Source organism: Hyperolius riggenbachi, chromosome 2 (assembly GCF_040937935.1).
Source record: "Hyperolius riggenbachi isolate aHypRig1 chromosome 2, aHypRig1.pri, whole genome shotgun sequence".
In the NCBI taxonomy this organism is placed as follows: Eukaryota; Metazoa; Chordata; class Amphibia; order Anura; family Hyperoliidae; genus Hyperolius; species Hyperolius riggenbachi.
In genome coordinates, this window is record NC_090647.1 from 340,010,450 (window position 1) to 340,032,696 (window position 22,247).

The window sequence follows — 22,247 nt, forward strand, 5'->3', positions numbered from 1 at the left end:
ATAGAAAAGACACTATGGTGAATGGCCACAAGATGGGGCACTACAGATATATAGATACACAGATAAAGGAAGTTTAAGAAATAGCCACGAGATGGAGCACTACGTAATATTAGAAGAAGGGAAACGAAGTAATATAATATGGCTTGAGGATATGTATGAATATGGATATATGTGGATATGAAATTGTATCTTTATGGAGTATTGTAAACAATGCCCATCTGAGCGCATTCAAGCGAACCCTCCAATCAGGAGGCGGCAGGGATTATGTATACAGACGTCAGACGTCAGGAGGCGGAGCCCCTGATGAGTCTGGTGTGAAGACAAAACGCGCGTAGCGCGGAGCTATACGTTTGACGTCGCACAGGATCGAGTAGGCGCACGGACCGGCCGGTCAACAGAGAAGCGCATAAGGACATACCCTGCGACTGATCGTGAAGGCGGAACGGGAGAGCGCGGAAGTGTTGGGATGCACCCGGGAGCCAGACGGATGAGCATTGGCATCCACCTGTATGATACGCATAGATAGGCTTCAGAAGGCGTAAGTGCAATAGATTGACTGCGCACTGAGGCATTGTTGTCAGTAATACGCTATATGCGTCTCCTTGTTTTTATGTTTTGAGCAAACTTTTAGTGAAAATAAAAGAAAAGTCCTTGCAAGAGGCTTGTTTAAACTACTGAGGATCGTGGAATCGATTGGATGTAAAAGTGCAATTTCCACCTGTATATGGAGGTGGGCTACATCTGGTGAGCAGTGTGGCATGTAATGTGGTGCAGTGGCACGGTCAACGGGTGGTGTTACACAGCTGGAGTGTTTGCAGCACTTGAATTGCCTCAATTGAACTGTACTACTCTATGTGGAGCTATTTCTGTTTTATAGGAACAAGTGAATATAATGACATGCTTAAGACCCACCTGAGAGCTGAGGTGGTATTAATCTGGTGAGCATCTAGTGAGAGGGGACGAGGGATATATTTGTGTGACACCGGGGGAGCACAAGACACTGGTGACACTTGGGATCACGGAGTTTGAACAATACTGCCCTATGTGGAGTGTGTTTTCTATTACAGGAGTGGAGAGCGCAGCAGTACAATTGAAATATATGGCCCAGTGATTGGATTTTTTTCTGCAGCGATCCCATTGACTGTTGATTGTGAAAAGACTGGTAATCACTGTATGAACTTTGGCGCGGTATTTTATAATCTGAAGATTCCAAATAGGGCTTAACACCTGGACCAGGATTCTGGAAGTGGTTTGGGACAATCCCACAATTTTGCCAGCTATGGCTTGATAGGAGACTTTTCTGAAAAAATGTAGTGAAGCTAGCAATTTAGTTAACCCTGTCACTGCCTGTGTTCTCTTACAAGATGATTCAAGAGAAATGCAGATGTCCTGGTATAGCAAATAAATCCATTCTCTTGCAAATTGATATGGTTCTAGACCTCATTCTTGCCCTTCTGTGCCTTTGAATCACTCTCAGCTGATACCTAACCACTTCAAATGGCTCCATCTTCTCTGTCAGCAATGATCTCACAGGAATAACGACAGAGCAGTGAAGGTGATAACTAATCCTAAATTTAACGCTAAAACCACGCCCACTTTTATTTTCATGAACTGCACTTTCTTCCGTTTTACCGCATCATTACCGAATGATTACCAAATGCTCACTAACAGCTGTAGATAACTTTGATGAATCCTAAAATCAACTTATCGAGTTCGGTATTTTACCGAGCTGTCGGTAATTGATTCGATAAGTCTTGATGAATCGAGGCCCTTGTTTGCAAAAATGGCTCTCAGGCCCGATTCCCTCCCCAACTAAAGGGCAACATCTGTTAAGGTCACGAACCGTGTGAATCCCCACAGCTCCAGACCTGGATATCATATGTCCTAAGAACTCCAAAACAATTGTATCCGCCCACCTGGACGTCAAAGCTCACAGGACTACGTATCTTAAAACGTACACAGATGTTGTCCAGTAAAACACTGTTACCAATAACCTCTATCCATAATATATATATAAATTACACCATCATCAGGGAATTTAATTAATTAAATATATTGCACTAGTGGAATGAAAAGCAATCCAGTGACATACATCCTTTAAATTCATAGGATGCCCTAAATGTATGTATCTGCTTATATAAAGTCACTCCATTACTTCAGAGAGAGTCGCCACTCTGAAAATCATCAAAGCAGATATTATTAATATGTTCCAAACTGAATCCACAGCGGAGTTCCTTTACACCATAAAGTGTCATTGCATTTTTAAGATGTCTCCAAATATTTCAAATGCTCCATCGCATGACATCCAAAATACTAAACGTATTCCAGGCTGTTAACCTCCAGGCTAGATCACTATAGTTAGATGCGATAGCAGCCACACTGAAAAGCGTAAAACTGTCTGCCTCCTCCTTCTTCACTCTTAAAGTGAACCTTATGTCATCTAAAAAAAATGAGTTTTACTCACCTGGGGCTTCCCTCAGCCCCCTGCAGCTGATCGGTGCCCTCGTCGTGTCCCTCCGATCCTCCTGTCCCCGCCGGCGGCTACTTCCGTTTCCGCTGTCACCGGCCGTCAGGCTGGGAACGCGAGTGATTCTTCGCATTCCCAGCCACAATATCGCCCCCTATACTGCTATTGCGGCAAGGAAGGCCGCAATAGCAGCATAGGGGGAGATATTGTGGCTGAGAACGCGAAGAATCACTCGCGTTCTCAGCCTGACGGCCGGTGACGGCGAAACCAGAAGTAGCCGCCGGCGGGGACAGGAGGATCGGAGGAACGCGGCGAGGGCACCGATCAGCTGCAGGGGGCTGAGGGAAGCCCCAGGTGAGTAAAACTAATTTTTTTTTTACTTAAGTGTCTCTTTAACTCCTCACTCTTCCTTCTTCACTCTTGTCTCACTCTAGAACAGGCCTGGAAGCGTAGAAAAGCGCAGTCTGGAAGGCCACACATGATAGTGTGGCCTGCATAGGAAGGATAGGGTTAATAAAACGAAGGGGGTGGTTATGGGAAGTGTGTGAGGTTGATAGGAAGTGGGGGGGCGGAGTTCTATCAGTCAGGCTCGAGGAAAGGAAGCTGGCTGGACGCACCCCTTTTGCCTGCTTCATGGAGGGAATTGAGGCCTTGGTGACCAGGATTAGGGAGGAGGCGGCTTCCAGGGGGCCAGACTGGGTAGCCGAACAGATCGCCGTCATGTCCGCTGGCCCCAGCGGGCAGCAAGAGGAGCGTGGGCGGAGGGCATCCAGGCCGCCCAATCGCCTCAGCCCGGAGCTGACCGGAGGGTCGCAGAGGAGGAGCGGGAGTCCAGCACGGGATCCCCAAGCGCCCCCGGCGAAAAGGCATTCCACGGGGGGCACGGCCAAGGGGAAGCCCAGAGGCAAGAGTGGGGGATCGAGCGGCAGCGGGCGGGGGAAGACGGCGCAGAAGCCGGGAGCGGCGGCCGCTACGCAACAGGCCTCCCACGTGGCCAAGAAGTCGAGAGGCGACAGCTCCAGCCGCACGGGCACCGCCTCGTCACAAAGGGGGGCAGTGGCCCCCAGTTCACCCCAGAGAGACGCTCCGGCCACCAGAAGCAGGAGCCAGGAGGCGGTGGCAGGGAGCAGCTCGGGGAGCCTCCAGGCACAGCACGTTGCGCCCCCCACCATCCAGGGAGGGCAGGAGATCGGTCAGCAAAGTGGTGCTGCAGGAGGAGGCAGCAGTATGGCGACAGCAGCAGTGGGAGTGCCAGGAATCCCAACAGGATCCGGACAAGCGGTCGGGCAGGGCGCCCCCCCTGCGCCACCAGGTGAGGCCAACTCCAGCACTAATTTTACTATTATGCCTGATAATGTGGGTTTGGGATGGCAAGCGGGGAGGGCACAGGCCGCGGGGGTGGTGGCAGGCAATGCACAGGCCGTGATTCTCCCTGCGCTGGAATCATTCCTAGCGGGCATGCGGTCCCTGTTGGGGGGGGGTGCCAGCGGTTCAGGGGACACCAGCAGGGGTTTGGACGGGCCCAGTGCAAGCACAGGCGCCTGCGGTGCTACATTTGTCTGAGCGGCAGGCCGCCATCTCTGGTGGGGCTGTAGTCGGGGTACCTAGTCAGCAGACAGGTACGGTTAGCTCCCCGGGGGTTATGGGGGGGGCAGCAGCGCATCAGGGGCAGGCTAGGGTGACGTTGCCACTATCAGAGTTAGGAAGCTCTGAGGTGGCAGTGCAGACCAGTGAGGGCGAAGTGGAGACGGAAAAAGCAGGGGAGGCTGAGGTGATAAGGCTAGCTGATGCGTCCAAAGCTGAAATGTATGTTTGCCTCAGTGGTCCTTTAGGTGTTCATTTAAAGGCAGAGGTTCTCGAAAAAATTTGGAAGGGAGAGTTTGTTGAAATTTTCTCCCTTTTGCACCTGGCCAAGTTTAACTTGGATAAGGTGAAGTCGACCGAATCCAAAAAAGAGGAGGAAGAAAGGCGCAGATACCGTTTGATTCCGCGCACCTTTCAGAATTGGCTGCAGGCCTTTGAGATCCTGGCATGCGTCATTGGGGAGAAGAACCCAGAGTGTTGTTCAGCCCTCTTTTGCTATCAGAATGCTATAGGTGAAGCGTATAGGAGGTATGGAGGGGATGCCTGGCTGAGATACGATGAGGCACTCAGGCAGAGGAAGGCGGTTCGTCCGCCTGTGTGCTGGAACCACAAAGATATAGAACTGTGGATGAGCCTGATGATCCCATCCACCGGGCAGCAGTCCTTTCGGGGCCAAGAAAGTGCAGGGTCCTCGGGAAAATCAGCCAGTAGGACAAAAGGGTTGTGCTGGCAATTCAACGACGCCACATATAAGTTTGGGTCATCCTGCCGGTTCAAGCACGAGTGCTCGGGCTGCGGCGGGTCCCACCCGGTGTCCAGGTGCTACAAACAGAAACGAGGAAGGACTTCGGAGGCTGGTAACAAGAGGGAGGACGCCGGTGAGAGTTCTAAGGATGGAGCCCTTTCTATGTAAGTACCCGCGTACGGAGGATGCTAATTTCTTACGGTTGGGTTTCACGGACGGCTTTGTTATTCCCAGCCAATGTGCATCGCGTATTGAGGTATCGCATCAAAATTTAAAGTCGGCATGTGCATTGCCGCAGGTTGTGTCAGGTAAACTATGGAAGGAAATCAGGGCGGAAAGGGTGGCGGGTCCGTTTGAGTTATGCCCCATAGATGGCTTAATTGTTTCGCCGCTGGGGGTGGTCCCTAAGAAGGAACCAGGTTCCTTCCGCCTTATACATCACCTGTCTTTTCCAAAAGGGTCGTCAGTTAATGACGGTTTGGCGGAACAAGACGTATCTGTGGTATACACGTCATTTGACGTTGCGATCAGATGGGTGAGAAGGTTGGGGCGGGGTGCCCTCTTAGCCAAGACCGACATCGAGTCGGCTTTCAGATTGTTACCAGTTCACCCTGCTAGTTTCAGGTTATTGGGAATTTTCTGGCAAGAAAATTATTTTGTTGATTTATGCCTTCCCATGGGCTGTTCTATCTCATGTTCATTTTTTGAGAAGTTCAGTTGTTTTGTGGAGTGGACGGTGAAAGAAGTTTCTGGGGTCCGCTCGGTTATACATTACCTGGACGATTTTTTGTTCATGGGTGCGGCGGGCTCAGCTGATTGTTCTGCTGCACTACATGCGATGTATCAGGTTTGTAATGATTTTGGGATTCCGCTCGCCCTTTCTAAGACGGAGGGTCCTTCCACGTCGTTAAAATTTTTGGGGATCCAAATCAATACGGATACCATGGAATGCAGCCTTCCACTAGACAAGGTCGGTGACCTGCAGGTTAACATTCAGGCAATGGTAGGTAGGCGGAAAACCACATTACGGGAACTCCAGTCCCTGCTGGGTAAATTGAATTTTGCCTGTAGGATCATGCCTATGGGTCGCATCTTCTGCAGACGGTTGGCGAGCGCGACGGCCGGAGTGCTTTCCCCCCATCACCGCATTCGTCTGACGGCGGATATGAGGGAGGACTTAACGGTGTGGCTCACCTTCTTGCAGGATTTTAACGGCAGGGCCTTATGGATGGAGGAGGAGGTGAGTAACTTTGCGATTGAGTTATTTACTGACGCCTCCGGTGCTCACGGATTTGGGATTTTCATGGCAGGCGAGTGGTGCTCGGCCCCATGGGATCCGTCGTGGGTTCAGGCTGGTTTTACGTCTAACATGGTGTTATTGGAACTGTTCCCCATTGTGGTAGCGATTCAACTATGGGGACGGCGCTTGGCAAACAAGCGCATACGTTTCAATTGTGACAACATGGGTGTGGTATTAGCCGTGAATAAATTCTCAGCTTCCTCACCGCCAGTGATTCGTGTAATGAGGCAGTTGGTTCTTTTGTGCTTGCAGTTCAATATTTGTATTTTTGCAGTGCATTTGCCTGGGGTTGACAACATCATTGCTGATGCCCTCTCTCGATTCCAGTGGGACAGGTTTCGGGAGGCAGCTCCTACAGCGGAAGAGAGTGGGGTTCCTTGTCCAGAGATGATGTGGTCGATTCCTTTCAAATGATTTCCGTGCTGATTCAGAGATCGTTGTCAGAGTCGTCATGGGCAGCGTACGCGCCGGTGTGGAAGGCGTGGGACGTTCTGGCGGCTCAGGTGGGCGATTGTACATCGGATGAAGATCGATCGTGCTTGCTCCTATACTTAGTAGGAAAGAATTTTGCGGAAGGCACGTCAGCTGCGGCCATGGCTAAAAAATTGGCGGCATTGGCTTTTATGTTTAAATCTAGGAATCAAAGGGATGTCACAAAGGATTTTAGGGTGATGCAGGCCATGAAGGGATTCAGGGCCGGAACGATATCAAGGGATTCCAGGCGCCCGGTTTCGTTTGAGATACTGGGAAAACTGGTGGCGGCGCTGCAGGGAATTTGCTATTGCCAGCAGGAGGTGGTGCTTTTTAGCACGGCATTTGTGTTAGCCTTCTTTGGGGCTTTTTGGGTAGGCGAGCTGGTCAGTAGGTCAAAAGTTCAGGTGGGGGGCATACTCGCTGAGGACGTATCTGTGCAGGAGGAAGCGGTTTCAATAATACTCAGGAAATCTAAAACGGATCGTCTGGGAAGGGGTAAGGTGGTCATGCTTTTTAAAGTTGGGGGTCTACTTTGCCCCAGGGAAAATGTTTTGCGTTTTCTGCCTATTCGTCCGGCCTCCTCCCCGGTTTTTCTATCTCACGCGGACGGGTTGCCGCTTACCCGATTTCAGTTTTCGGCAATTTTGCGTAAATGCCTGGTTAAGGCGGGGTTTACCCCCAGCGAATTTGCCCCCCACTCTTTTCGGATTGGAGCAGCAACAGAGGCGTCGCGTTGGGGGCTCAGCGAGGAAGTAGTAAAAAGAATAGGACGTTGGGACTCCATGAGATACAGGTCTTATGTTAGAATGCATTTGTTGTAAAGTAGTTATTTTGATGGAGACCGGTTTTCTTTTGTTCTTTTTCTCCCCCTTTTGTTGTTTTGTTTTCTTGTCTTGCAGGTCAACCAGCCCTGGTGTGGATATTCGGGCATTCTTATGTCTCTAGAGGGGCACGAAGAGCTGCGGTTCGCCCTGAAGGGTGCCAGCTGGGATTCCCGAGGCAGGAGGTCCGGATCCGGTGGCTGGGTTTTCCTGGCATGTTGTGGGCTCGGGCTTTGCCCGAAATTAGGAAATATGCTCAATGGGATAGGGCACCAGATGTGTTGGTGCTGCACGTAGGTGGAAATGATGTGGCAACGAAATCAACTAGGTGTATCATACGGGATATAAAGTTTGACTTCCTTAAATTTAGACGAGAGTTTCCGGCCACGGTTTTTGTGTGGTCGGACGTGATTGCCAGGTCCTCTTGGAGGGGGGCTAGATCAGTGCAGAAAGTTAACAGGGCAAGAGTCAAGTTGAACAAGGAGGTGGCAAAGTTTGTGACTCGGAATGGGGGTGTGGCGATTAGGCATGTTGAGTTAGAGAGTGATCTCCATTTGCTACTTAGTAGGGATGGAGTTCATTTGAATGACATAGGAACGGATTTGTGGGCTTTAGGGATAGAAGAGGGTATTCAGAGGGCGCTGAGGGTGTGGGCCTCTCTGGCATGAGGGGTCACGCCGGTTCGTGGTGGAGGGGTAAGGGGCTCCAAAAAAGTTATCGATTCTGGGGTGATTTGCCTCAGGTGCAAATCTACCCGTGGTGATTAGCAACAAGTGAGAGTGTCTCGGTGGGCAAGCAGCTGTCCCTGAGCCGGTGACCGCGGCGGGGGCCGGTTACAGGCTGCTTGCCAGTTATCCTGATCTTCTACAGGTGGTGATTATACGGACCCCTTACCTCAGCTCTCTGAAGTGATCTGTCTTTTAGTGCTAATATTGTTAAATAAACGGGCTGCTCTGGCCTATTAAATCCAGCTGGCTATCCGTGTGTTTTATTGGGTTTATTCAGGGGGGGGGTGTTTCAATATCCAGGGAGGCTAGGCCACTGACACTATCAAGAACAGGCCTGGAAGCGTAGAAAAGCGCAGTCTGGAAGGCCACACATGATAGTGTGGCCTGCATAGGAAGGATAGGGTTAATAAAACGAAGGGGGTGGTTATGGGAAGTGTGTGAGGTTGATAGGAAGTGGGGGGGCGGAGTTCTATCAGTCAGGCTCGAGGAAAGGAAGCTCCCTCCCTCCCTCCCTTATGTTATGTTTGTTCTCTACATATGTTTTCTTGCAGGTTTTTGTTCTTGTATGGACTCTTCGTCATTGCAGCCGGAGGGGTAAGGGGCTCCAAAAAAGTTATCGATTCTGGGGTGATTTGCCTCAGGTGCAAATCTACCCGTGGTGATTAGCAACAAGTGAGAGTGTCTCGGTGGGCAAGCAGCTGTCCCTGAGCCGGTGACCGCGGCGGGGGCCGGTTACAGGCTGCTTGCCAGTTATCCTGATCTTCTACAGGTGGTGATTATACGGACCCCTTACCTCAGCTCTCTGAAGTGATCTGTCTTTTAGTGCTAATATTGTTAAATAAACGGGCTGCTCTGGCCTATTAAATCCAGCTGGCTATCCGTGTGTTTTATTGGGTTTATTCAGGGTGGGGGTGTTTCAATATCCAGGGAGGCTAGGCCACTGACACTATCATGTCCCACTTAGAACTTTGCAGTGCAGCAGAAGCACAGAAGAATGTGACAGCATGCAGAAGACTCCCCTTTTTTCAGGACTTTATTGCCTTGCCTACATATACAAAAATTCAGAGTACATATTATTGGGGTGCCGCTCAGTTCGGTGCAGGGAGAGCCAAATGACGGCTCTCCCTGCAGCCGCTAAACTCAGAGGTGGTGTTAAAGAGACACTGAAGTGAAAAAAAATTATGATATAATGATTTGTAAGAAATACAACATTGGGAGCAAAGACATAAGTCTAATATGGTTTCCAGTACAGGAAGAGTTAAGACACTCTAGTTGTTATCAATGCAAAACCAGCCATTCAGCTCCAGGACTTTCAAATTTGCAGAGAGCTCTGTTATCTGAAGTTTATTATCTCAGCTGTCAGGCTTTTTCTTCTGCAGAGAACAGTTCAGGACAGGTCAAAAGTTCACTGCCTGCTCTGTAAAAAATCATTTAGAATGCTGAGTAGTGGGGAAACTGCAAATATTAGAGAATGATGCAATGTTATAAAAACACTATATAACTGAAAATAAAAATATGAGGATATTTTCTTTGCTTCTAATGTTCTAGTAATTATCCGTACTACACAACCAATTCATTATATCATATTTTTTTTTCCGCTTCAGTGTCTCGATAAATACTTTTCCCCCTCCGAGTTGTCGCAACTCAGAGAGAGATGTTATTCGGGGTCTGGCAGCTGCCAGAGCCCCGAATTAACCTTACTTGGGGCGCGCAGCATAGCATTGCTGCTATGACGGCACCCAGCTTCGGCACACTGCATAATAACCTGCTTCACAAAATCCCATCCTAAGCATTGTACTCCAACAACACAGAAGAATCTTCAGTAAAAGAGATTAAAAAAGAATCATCAAAAAAAACAATATTCAGGCCAGGCAAGCCTTGGGTGAGACTGCTCTGCTGCTGTTCGGTGCTCTGAGACCTTCGGGGGGGGGGGGGGGGGAGGATTCGCTGAATAGGAGGAGTGACAGAACAAGCAGAGGAAGGGCAGCAACAAGAGCTCTGGCGTGCCAGGAGCAGTCCAGGGGATACCAATTGGACGGCACGGCTCAGGATAAAACAGCGTTTTCCTCTTAATAAAACATTCCAGCATCACTAACCAAAATGTGGTAGTGAAAATAAGTTAAGCATATGGTATAAATTATATTTCCAAGAATACACCGTAACAACACAATGAAACGTAAGATGTTAGTCAATACTTATTGCCTTAATATTTTACAGAACGTATAGTGCAAAAAAGCATAAGAGCAAGATCAGTGCTGCCCAGACATGAAGGTCTCCTCGTTCCCTTTTGGTAAAGTAGATACCTTTTGGTATTTCATAGTTTGTTGGTTTAGCTGTGAAACTGGATTCTCTATTCTCTATGTGACTCACTTTATGGCCTTGTTTTTTACTCAAAAACAGGAACGAGTATTTACATGCTGTTCAAACCATCTTGCTGTTCTTCTAGGGAGCTCATTTTTAGTGTATCTTCATATGAACCAGTTCCCAGTGTCTAGCACTGATGGACAATGCGTTTTCTGTTCATTTAAACAGTGTTATCTTCAGTGCTGACCTTTGATGATCTTCTGTCCAGTAATGATATTTACATGTTAAATTTCTGCAAAGTCCTTCACTTCTTTATCAAAGTTGTAGTTCATCTGATTCTGTTTCTATTGGTTAGATTAAATTTCATTAGGTCCATTCTTGATTGGCACATTCTGGCACTGATGTTGACTAAATGCGTTGCAAGTACAGTATATCACTTTATTGGCTGAGCATTTAACTCGATCAATTTTAATTTGTTTTAATCATTTTAAAATTCGCTTTGAGAATTATTATTTCGTAAATTATCGTTTTAAAATGTATTGTGTTAGAAATGTATCGATTTTTGTATTTACGTTTTTTGCAGCGGAGAAAGGGGATTTTAGGATTAGGCATCAGGAAGGGGTTATTAAGGTTAGGTGTCAGGAAGGAAGATTTTAGGGCTAGGCACCACCAGGGGGGGGGGGGGGGGGGGAGGGGTCTTAGGGTTAGGCACCACCAGGGGGTGGGGGGGTCTTAGGGTTAAGCACCACTTGGGGGGGCCTTAGGGTTAGGCATCGGTAGAGCGAGGGTTCTGTTAACAGTAGGATTAGGTTTAGTTGGAGTAAATTATGCTCATTATGACTGTAAATATTTTTTTTCATTTTCATTTTTTTTATAAGTTTTCATTGTTATACACTTTTTAATACCGTTATTTTTACATATTTATTATTCTATCTCAGATAAAGATTAAATAAAAAAAAATGTTATAGGTAATATTTTAAAATTTCCAGGCCCTTTTTTCCTGGTGCCCTTATTTGATGTATGGAGAGGATTGTGAAATAAAAACTGTCCAGTGCTAAAAGCCACATAGTTTAGTACTAATAGAGAGTGGAAGTCCATGCTCAATGGCTTCACCTTCCTGGTCTCCCAACCATGATGGATAAAGGAGTTATTAAGATTTGGGGGAGGAGACAATGCTTTTTTTTATCATAATTTAAATTGAAACCTAAACCCAAAACTATGCAAGATAAATGGTCAAATAAATAATATTGTTTAGTGTAAGCTATAACTATTGCCTTTGGAACTGAACTTTTTATGATGGAAATGTATTGATTGTAAAGGTCTGCATACATGCAGCTTCCTGTTACCAGACTGAAGTCTTGTAACTGCTCAACACGTATCTTCTGTAACAAGTATCTCCTCCTCATGTAAACACATTGCTTCTACTATAATGCAGTGATTTAGGGAAATATAGCCCAGAATAAATAGTTCATCTTTCTTTGGTATCTTAAGACCCCACCTGATTGGCCCGCCTACAAGGTGAATCCAGAGAGGAGAGTAAGCAAGCTGTAGCGCGTACGAGAGATAACAGCGCTGAAGTCTCCAGCGCTGGAATCACTGTGTTCAAGCTGTAGCACAGTGAGAAACATATATAGCTCAAGAAAAATGTTTTCTGTCCACTAACTTGTTTCTGTACAGGTCCCATTTAATTCACAGTGCTTTTAACATGTTTGTTAAGCATCCCAGGAGCCATAGCTCATTTATCTCATAAATAGTCTCTTCATCTGGCCAGCCAGCAATGACTAGAGAAATGTGCACATATGTACACAATTCCCTTACTCGGCAGATAAACACCTGAATCCATGTGAATCGACAAAAGGCATCTGGATCCCCGTGGATGGTGGATGGTCAACAGGCACCTGAGTCTCTGTGGAAGGCTGACAGCCCCCCCCCCCCCCCCGAGTCCCTGTGGATGGCCGACAGGCACCTGAGTCTCTGTGGATGGCTGACAGGCACTTGAGTCCCTGTGGATGGCTGACAGGCATCTGAGTCCCTGTGGATGGCTGACAGACACTGAGTTCCTGTGGATGGCTGACAGGCACCTGAGTCCCTGTGGATGGCTGACAGGCACTTGAGTCCCTGTGGATGGCTGACAGGCACTAGAGTCCCTGTGGATGGCTGACAGGCACTTGAGTCCCTGTGGATGGCTGACAGGCACTTGAGTCCCTGTGGATGGCTGACAGGCACTTGAGTCCCTGTGCATGGCCAACACGGACTTGAGTACCTGTGGATGGCTGACAGGCACTTGAGTCCCTGTGGATGGCTGACAGGCACCTGAGTCCCTGTGGATGGCTGACAGACACTTGAGTTCCTGTGGATGACCAACAGGCACCTGAGTCTCTGTGGATGGCTGACAGGCACTTGAGTCTCTGTGGAAGGCTGACAGGGACTAGAGTCCCTGTGGATGGCTGACAGGCACCTGAGTCCCAGTGAATTGCTTCCAGACACTTGAGTCCCTGTGGATGGCCAACAGGCACCTGAGTCCCTGTGGATGGCTGACAGGCACTTGAGTCCTTGTGGATGGCTGACAGGCACTAGAGTTCCTGTGAATGGCTGATAGGCACTTGAGTCCCTGTGGATGGCTGACAGGCACTTGAGTCCTTGTGGATTGCCAACATGCACCTGAGTCCCTGTGGATGGTGGACTAGCTGATAAGGCAACTCCTAAACAATGCAAGTAGGTGCGCCTCTTTGTATATTATGTGGATATCCAATAAGACTGAGCCGTAATAGCGCCACTCTGATTTACATAAACAGTCTTTCACTTCATAGGAATGTCACAGCGATCCTCTCTGCAGGAAATCTTGTCCTCGCGCTGGAAGTCGTACGCTCAGTTTACTCTTTACTCTTTACAGTGTCATGTACCAGACTCTCCATTTGCATGTGCATCACCACATCCCTGATCGGAGGTCAAGGCACCGGATCGGTCTTATATTGGTCGTATTGGATTGGCCTGATTTGATCACGTGGATCGGGGGTGACCCGGGAATATCACCAATCTGTGAAGTGCCCGCTATTTGCAGCTGCAGTTCCTAAAGCCGGCGGCCCCGGTGCCCGCTATTTAGTGGGTGCTCATTTTTGAAAGCACTATCATTAACTGCTCTGATAGATCATAGTACTGTATTCCTTAAACTGCAAATCGGTTGCTAATGATGACGATGTTAAAAATATAAAATGAATTTTAGAATAAGGAAAATATACAGAAAATAAATGTATGACAAAAATAATTTGTGTGAATAAAGATTATACTAAACAGTATTAAAATGACTGAAAGTACTACTAAAGTTATAGAAAAATGTGTAAAAGTATTAGAGTTTTCTATAATGTCACCTACTACGGGAACACATATTCCATGCAACTATGTAAGACATTGTGAGTCAGTGGAATGGATGGACTACATGGACAAGTCAGCTGTCATGGATGGGTATGACCTGGTAGTGGTATAGCAGCAGTGAGAGAGGAAGAGAAAATGGCTTGCCACAAGTCGCAGCTTGTTAAGGTATGGAGGGGCGGGAACATCCAGCATTTCATTAGCAATTAGCAAGTCATATTCCAACTTGCTTTGATAACACAACAAACACTGATCCCCTATATGCACAGCAAGCGCATGCAGCTGATATTTACAACGCTGGGCTCGCAGCCACCACCACTGAGACAGTACAGCCCACCGCTGGGAGCAAGGGAAGTCTGTAAACAGAAAAACAGCAAAGCTTAACAAGAAGCACCTTCTATTAATAGAGTAGGGTAGCTCAGTATGGGAAGAGGAGCAAATAAACAGAAAAGAGTGTAGAGATGTCAGAGGGTCATCCAACGCAGACATCCGCTTCGAACATAAACAGAGAAGGAAAGCCAAAAGTCTTCAATGGAGAGCAAGGAGTAGATGAACAACCGATTATTATATTTTTAGCTGCTCTGTGTGATGCTATCCGACATGTACAAGAGACTGAAATAACAAACGGGCTTCATCCTAATCCAGTGCAATGACAGGAAAAACTGCAAGATAAAAGCCTAGTGATAATATGAAACAACATCATTATTGATCCTAGAGTTTATAGGTGAAGTTTGGTTGGAAATTAAAATTGTCTGCTTTTTTTTTTTTACATATTTTTTTCAAACGTAGTCAAATATTGACAGTGAATGCTTAGCTATGGCTTAGGGTAGTGTTTTGCTAGCATTTTAATACATAGTGTTCACTTACACTATCCAATCACGTATAGCATATGCATTTATTTCTGCAGAGGATCTTCTGGAGGGCAGGACTTTACAGGTGAAACTCTCAACAGACTGCTATAGGCCCGATGAAATGAAGACTATGTGAAATGTGTGTTAAAAGGTGTATAACCTCATGGGAAAGACCATTCTGGGAACACACTTTATACTGATACAAAGGCTGGAAGTTTGTTCTATTTTATGGAGCAATGTGAGTGAAGTAGGAACGGTGCATGACTGGTACATTGAGCAAAGCCATATGCCCTAATAAAATTAGCAACTATGGTGGGGTTTACAGGGTAATTTAGGCACCTGAGCCAAACTGTGGCTACAGAGAGTGGCTGAGCTATGGCAATGCATGCTCAGCTTTAGGCTGTGAAACTTTGGCATGGGCTTTGGGAGTGTTAGTGTTAGACATAGGAAGGAGAGTGTTTATATGAAGAATAGCTTAGGTTAGGGAAGTTGATAGTATAATTTAAGTAACATTACCAATATTTTACTATTAGTAACATCCCACAGCCCTAATTAACAGGCACCCCTATTAAATGAGAGGGGAGGAGAGAGGATGGCTTTGTTGCGGGACTCAATCCCCTAGGTTGGGGTTCAGAGTTGAGTACCATACGGACACATCATAGCCTACAGGTTAGTGACACATTCTTTTTTTATGGAGGGGGAAGAGAAACAACAGAGCGGTGCATGATGGAGCAGCTTCAGGCAGGCGGAATTAGTAGGGGAACAATTCCCTGAACTGAGACTATCTTGCGCTCTGGATTTTTTGCCCATGTATCAGGGTGGTTGTTCATATGGTAGATTCTCAGGAGAGATGGCAATGACACCTTAACCTAGCTTTTAATAGCTCAAAATACTGATCAGCAATCCTGTTCTGTGTCTCCTCTCTGCAACTGTCTGCACAGAACAGCATGAACAAGGCACCTTCAGAAGACTGCTCATAGTGCAGTGCAGGTCAGCAGCCAAATATGGCATTATCACACAGCTTCTCCTCCCCGTATACAAGTAATGCTCTGTAGCCTGACTGGCTGGCAGTGTAACCCTCATTCTCCAAGGCATTGACACAAAATTATTTACAGCTACATTTGCTAATATGAAGTCAAAACAGATATATTAAGGGCTGTATATAAAAATGCATATTCTTAGAACCGTGTTACCAGAAATAATTTTACCCTGGGATTTATCGATGGCTGACCTGTTGGATGCATAGAATGCAAAACCATACTACAGGGAAATGTCTACAATATGAATTTTCCTACTTTTCATGCTTAGTAGTTGGAGAGAATACAAGTTTATTTCAAGAGCCGTAGTAAAAACATCTTGGGTATTTTCTGTATGTGCTGCCAACTGAACAGCTTGCCAAAACTTTTCAATTACTCACATCAATCTCACTCAGGATGACATCAATTAGGCTTCCTATAACAATCAGGAAATCAAAAACATTCCAGGGATCGCCAAAGTAACCCTAAGAGAAAAGGAAAAACATTTTAAGTAGTTTACTCTACACATCACTACCACTGAATGTAATAATCCAATTTTCACCGTCTTTCCAGGATGTGATTTTAACTGTCTGTTGACTGTTTTATCAAGATTGTTGCACATAAAACTGGAGCAGAAAAGGGACAGTAGCTTAAAGTGTACCTGAGATGGGGCCACAGTAATACAATATACATACCTCCAGCCTTCTCCGACCTGATCGCTCCCACGCCGTCCTCTTCCGACTCCCCGTTTGCCTGCAACTGGCTCTGTAAAATCCTCCAGACGACGCAGTCCGGCCAGGTGTGCTCCCCTGTCTCGCTCCCGTCGCAGGGAGTGTTCTGCGCGGAATACTTCCGGTGACGTGAATGCGCGGTCAGGCTGTGCATGCGCAGTTGTCCCCAGAGTGGAGGACTTTCCGGGACCAATTGCAGGCGAATGGGGAGTCAGAAAAGGACGGCGTGGGAGCAATCAAGCCGGATGAGGCTGGAGGATGTCCCAGGTATGTATACTGTATTTTATTGCTCTGGCCCCATCACAGGTTCCCTTTAAAGCAGCCAACTAGGATCTTTATTTCTATGATTACTACGTCAGTGTTCCCACATTCAAGCAGTTTCCTTCTCCTTAATTCGGGCCTGTTCACACTGCTGCACTTTTAAAATGGCATGCGTTTTTTAATCACAAGGTCTTTTGAAAAATCACGAAAATCGTGAAGACCTGTACATACTGGTGCGATGAGATTTTTCTATTTTCATGAAGGCTTTGCGATTTAAACATCGCATGCGATTTTAAAAAAACAGCACAAGTGCAGCAGTGTGTACAGGTCCTTCTTCTACTTTTAGCCTTAGGGGGAATATGAAGAGCTGTATAGTGGGGGCAATGTGACTGATCACAACCCAGTTACACAATGAACCATCAAGTATACTTTGTGGAAGTGTCATAAGAAAGGCCAGGAACCTGACTGTCAGCTGTGCATCTCGGCATGAATGAGGTAAGTCTGTCAATCTCTATAACTGGACCCTGTGGTTGTTTGATCTCTGTAACTTGGTCCCGGGATAGGGATGGTTAATGATATGCTTATAATTGTGAGTTGATGGAAATTGTATGCACTTTTATGCAGTTTATAGTTTAATCAATCAATTGCAGCAGCTGCTGCATTTATTTAGTTTATTTAGTTTATTTCCAAGTTGCATAAAATGTGCATCACCTTGTAATTATTAGCATCTCCTTAGAGCCTAGAAAAGCATTTTGCTATGGGGTCTCATAATACCTAGTTGCTTCATTGCATTTTTCATTTTACATCTGAAGTTTTTTCATTGCGGAAAGGGCATAACTATAGTGATGGCAGACTAGCTAGGTAAGTGCTTTGAGGAGCCCAAAACATCCTCGATATACAGTTATTCATGGAAGCAGGAATAGCATCCAGCAAGTATGTTTGTCAGACACTACAGCTGAAAGCACTTAGTATACTGTTCTGCACCGCTTTATACTGAAGTAGTTCTCACTGCAGACACTGTCTTTGGGGAGGAGGTTCACAAGCGAGGAGCAGCCACGTAATGATCTTGCTATGGGCTTGAATCATCACAACTACTGGTATTTATGACCTTCTGCTTTGGGTAACTGCTTTGCTTTTTCTAAAGTTTTCTTTCTCCTTGATAAACCATTGAGTGTTCAGTCATTGTTTTAAAGACTACATTTACACTCACCTTTGCTTTGAATGCGGCTAGCTTCAGAAACATTTCCACTGTGAAGATTGCAGTGAACGCTACATTGAGTATATCTGATAAATGACTGAATTCTGATGTCTGTCCATAATGCTGAAAAATGACACAAAACAGAGAAGTAAGTTCCTGTCCTTCGCTTCCTGTGTTTCAGCCAGCGCTGCCTCTAACACTGTCCTTGTGCTTCACTTCCTCTGTCTGAGCCAGCACCTGTCACTGAAACCGTCCTTGTGCTTCACTTCCTGTATTTCAGCCAGCACCTGTCACTGAAACCATCCCTATGCTTCACTTCCTGTATTTCAGACAGCACCTGTCACTGAAACCATCCCTATGCTTCACTTCCTGTATTTCAGCCAGCACCTGTCACTGAGTCTGAGACTGTCCCTGTGCTTCACTTCCTGTATTTCACCCAACAGTCCGGTTTTTGTGCGCTGTGTCCGGTGCAAAAAGGCATGCTAAACCGGACAATTAAGTTGTCCGGTTTAGAGCCCCCGCAGCGCAGGAGAAGAACAGCGCAGCAGAGAGAGAGCTGGGAGCAGCGGTGGAGAAGGGGGGCAATCTCCCCCCCCTTCCCTCACCTTAGGGTGCTCTCTCTCCCCCGCTGTCTCCTCCAGGATGATGTGCAGGCTGGCGAGTGGCTGCAGGCGGAACTTACCTCTGTGTCGCTCCAGCGCCGGAAGTTCGGGTCCCGCAGCCGCTGAGATTCGACTCAAAAAAGATCCGGATCAAAGATCCGAATCATTCATGAGCCGGACAACACTAATCAGTCTGAATAGTGTTGTCCGGCTCATGAATGATTCGGATCTTTGATCCGGATCTTTTTTGAGTCGAATCTCAACGGCTGCGGGACCCGAACTTCCGGCGCCTGCGACACAGAGGTAAGTTCCGCCCGCAGCCACCCGCCAGCCTGCACATCATATTGGAGGAGACAGCGGGGGAGAGAGAGCACCCTTAGGCCCGGTTCACATTAGCGGTGGCCGTCCGGAATCGCCGTGCCGGAGCCGCACCGCTTGCAGAACGGATGGAACGGACGCACGGCATAGCAATGAAAGCCTATGCGTCCGTTCACATGCGTCCGTTCTGCCGGACCGGAGCCGGACCGGATCCGGGCCGGATCCGGACTCCGGCCTCCGTTCCAACATGCGCTATTTTTTGATCCGGCTCCTCCGGCAGCCGTATCCGGGGCGGAGCCGGACTGCACCATCCGGCCAATACAAACCAATGGGAACCGGAGAGCGCACAACACACTGGCTGAGAAATCCGGATGTTCTACCCCACTTCCTATGCGGATTGTTGCGGCGATATTGGATGGGGACACGTGGGCAAGCATTTTGGAGTGGAGCAGCACAGCTGGATCCGGATCCGGAGATGTTGGCAGCATGTCGCAGGTGGAGGTGAGTGCTAAACAGCAGAGGGCCTGATTCCACAGGTCCCCCTTCTGCTGACCTCCCAGACCCCAACATTTTTTTCGTTTTTTACGTTACTTTTGCCAAACGGATCCGGATCGCATCCTGATGAACACCTGATGCAACCTGACCAGATCCGGATCGGATCCGGATCAGAACCGTACGGTTCCGATCCGGATCCGGTCCGGATCCGGTCAGGTCATCCGGTCCGTTTGGCAAACAACCGCAAGTGTGAACGGGGCCTTAGGTGAGGGAAGGGGGGGGGGAGATTGCCCCCCTTCTCCACCGCTGCTCCCAGCTCTCTCTCTGCTGCACTGTTCTCCTCCTGGGGGGGCGGGGGGCACCTGGCTACCTATTCTGGGCACATATAGCCCCTGGCTACCTATTCCGGGCACATATACCCCCTGGCTACCTATTCCGGGCACATATAGCCCCTGGCTACCTATTCTGGGCACATATACCCCCTGGCTACCTATTCCAGGCACATATAGCCCCTGGCTACCTATTCTGGGCACATATAGCCCCTGGCTACCTATTCTGGGCACATATAGCCCCTGGCTACCTATTCCGGGCACATATACCCCCTGGCTACCTATTTCGGGCACATATAGCCCCTGGCTACCTATTATGGGCACATATACCCCCTGGCTACCTATTCCGGGCACATATAGCCCCTGGCTACCTATTCCGGGCACATATAGCCCCTGGCTACCTATTCTGGGCACATATAGCCCCTGACTACCTATTCTGGGCACATATAGCCCCTGGCTACCTATTCTGGGCACATATAGCTCCTGGCTACCTATTCTGGGCACATATACCCCCTGGCTACCTATTCTGGGCACATATACCCCCTGGCTACATATACTGGGACATATATACCCCTGCCTACGTATACTGGGACATTTACACCCCTGCCTACATATACTGGGACATATATACCCCCTGGCTACATATACTGGGCACATATATCCCTGGCTACATATACTGGGAACACTGGCTGTTTGTCATTATGTGCATTTAGTGGTGAAAAGCTGTCTCTTTTGTGCATTTACTGGTGAAAAGCTGTGTCTTATTATGTGCATTTACTGGTGAAAAGCTGTGTCTTATTATGTGCATTTACTGGTGAAAAGCTGTCTCTTGTGCATTTACTGGGGAAAAGCTGTCTCTTATTATGTGCATTTACTGGCGAAAAGGTGTCTCTTATAATGTGCATTTACTGGTGAAAAGCTGTCTCTTATGTGCAGTTACTGGTGAAAAACGGTTCCGATCCGGATCCGGTCCGGATCCGGTCAGGTCATCCGGTCCGTTTGGCAAACAACCGCAAGTGTGAACGGGGCCTTAGGTGAGGGAAGGGGGGGGGGAGATTGCCCCCCTTCTCCACCGCTGCTCCCAGCTCTCTCTCTGCTGCACTGTTCTCCTCCTGGGGGGGCGGGGGGCACCTGGCTACCTATTCTGGGCACATATAGCCCCTGGCTACCTATTCCGGGCACATATACCCCCTGGCTACCTATTCCGGGCACATATAGCCCCTGGCTACCTATTCTGGGCACATATACCCCCTGGCTACCTATTCCAGGCACATATAGCCCCTGGCTACCTATTCTGGGCACATATAGCCCCTGGCTACCTATTCTGGGCACATATAGCCCCTGGCTACCTATTCCGGGCACATATACCCCCTGGCTACCTATTTCGGGCACATATAGCCCTTGGCTACCTATTATGGGCACATATACCCCCTGGCTACCTATTCCGGGCACATATAGCCCCTGGCTACCTATTCCGGGCACATATAGCCCCTGGCTACCTATTCTGGGCACATATAGCCCCTGACTACCTATTCTGGGCACATATAGCCCCTGGCTACCTATTCTGGGCACATATAGCTCCTGGCTACCTATTCTGGGCACATATACCCCCTGGCTACCTATTCTGGGCACATATACCCCCTGGCTACATATACTGGGACATATATACCCCTGCCTACGTATACTGGGACATTTACACCCCTGCCTACATATACTGGGACATATATACCCCCTGGCTACATATACTGGGCACATATATCCCTGGCTACATATACTGGGAACACTGGCTGTTTGTCATTATGTGCATTTAGTGGTGAAAAGCTGTCTCTTTTGTGCATTTACTGGTGAAAAGCTGTGTCTTATTATGTGCATTTACTGGTGAAAAGCTGTGTCTTATTATGTGCATTTACTGGTGAAAAGCTGTCTCTTGTGCATTTACTGGGGAAAAGCTGTCTCTTATTATGTGCATTTACTGGCGAAAAGGTGTCTCTTATAATGTGCATTTACTGGTGAAAAGCTGTCTCTTATGTGCAGTTACTGGTGAAAAACTGTCTCTCATGTGCACTGGACCAGTACTACTGGTGAGGACAGTTAGTGACATGGCTATGTACTCTGTAATGTGCTGCAGAAGATGTCAGTGCGATATAAATACTATAATTTTTTTTTTTTTAAAAAAAGCCCATTGCTTAGCCCCACTCTACATAAAAGTGCGCTTCTGACTCCGCCCCTAACTCCACCCCTAACTCCACCCCCTGTCCGGTTTTCTCCATCAGCCGACCTGGCAACCCTATTCACTTCATGTATTTCAGGCAGCACCTGTCACTGAAACCATTTCTGAAATTCACTTCTTGTATGTCAGCCAGCCTACTGGCTCCCTTTGAAGTAGCATTATGTAATCTACATTAAAATTCATATGTACCAAGTGTGAGCACTGTAATAATTTATTTCAGTTAGCACTAGTGGAAATGGGCCATAAAATGTATGTTAAATGCTATCATCTCACAGTATCACAATGAAACGGAAGCAGCAACTCTCATAGTATGCTTTTCACTGCTATCTAGGAAAAATATGACCTCATACATTCTCCCTTTGAGATTTTGCAGGAAACCAGACCTGAGAAGAACACAAAAGCAGATATTGCTGAGTGCCTTCTA

The 22,247-nt window shown here is 47.5% G+C and overlaps 1 protein-coding gene across 2 annotated transcripts in view; it reads right to left on the reverse strand.

Annotated features, from left to right (window-relative positions):
• Positions 1–22,247, reverse strand: part of CACNA1S (calcium voltage-gated channel subunit alpha1 S) — a 211,924-nt gene that overhangs the window by 45,275 nt on the left and 144,402 nt on the right. For both annotated transcript variants that reach the window (XM_068269453.1, XM_068269454.1), the window contains 2 exons: positions 17,862–17,972; positions 16,061–16,144 (listed from right to left, as the gene is read on the reverse strand). In XM_068269453.1, coding sequence (XP_068125554.1) covers positions 16,061–16,144; positions 17,862–17,972 — 195 coding nt within the window. The remainder of the gene's footprint in view (positions 1–16,060; positions 16,145–17,861; positions 17,973–22,247) is intronic.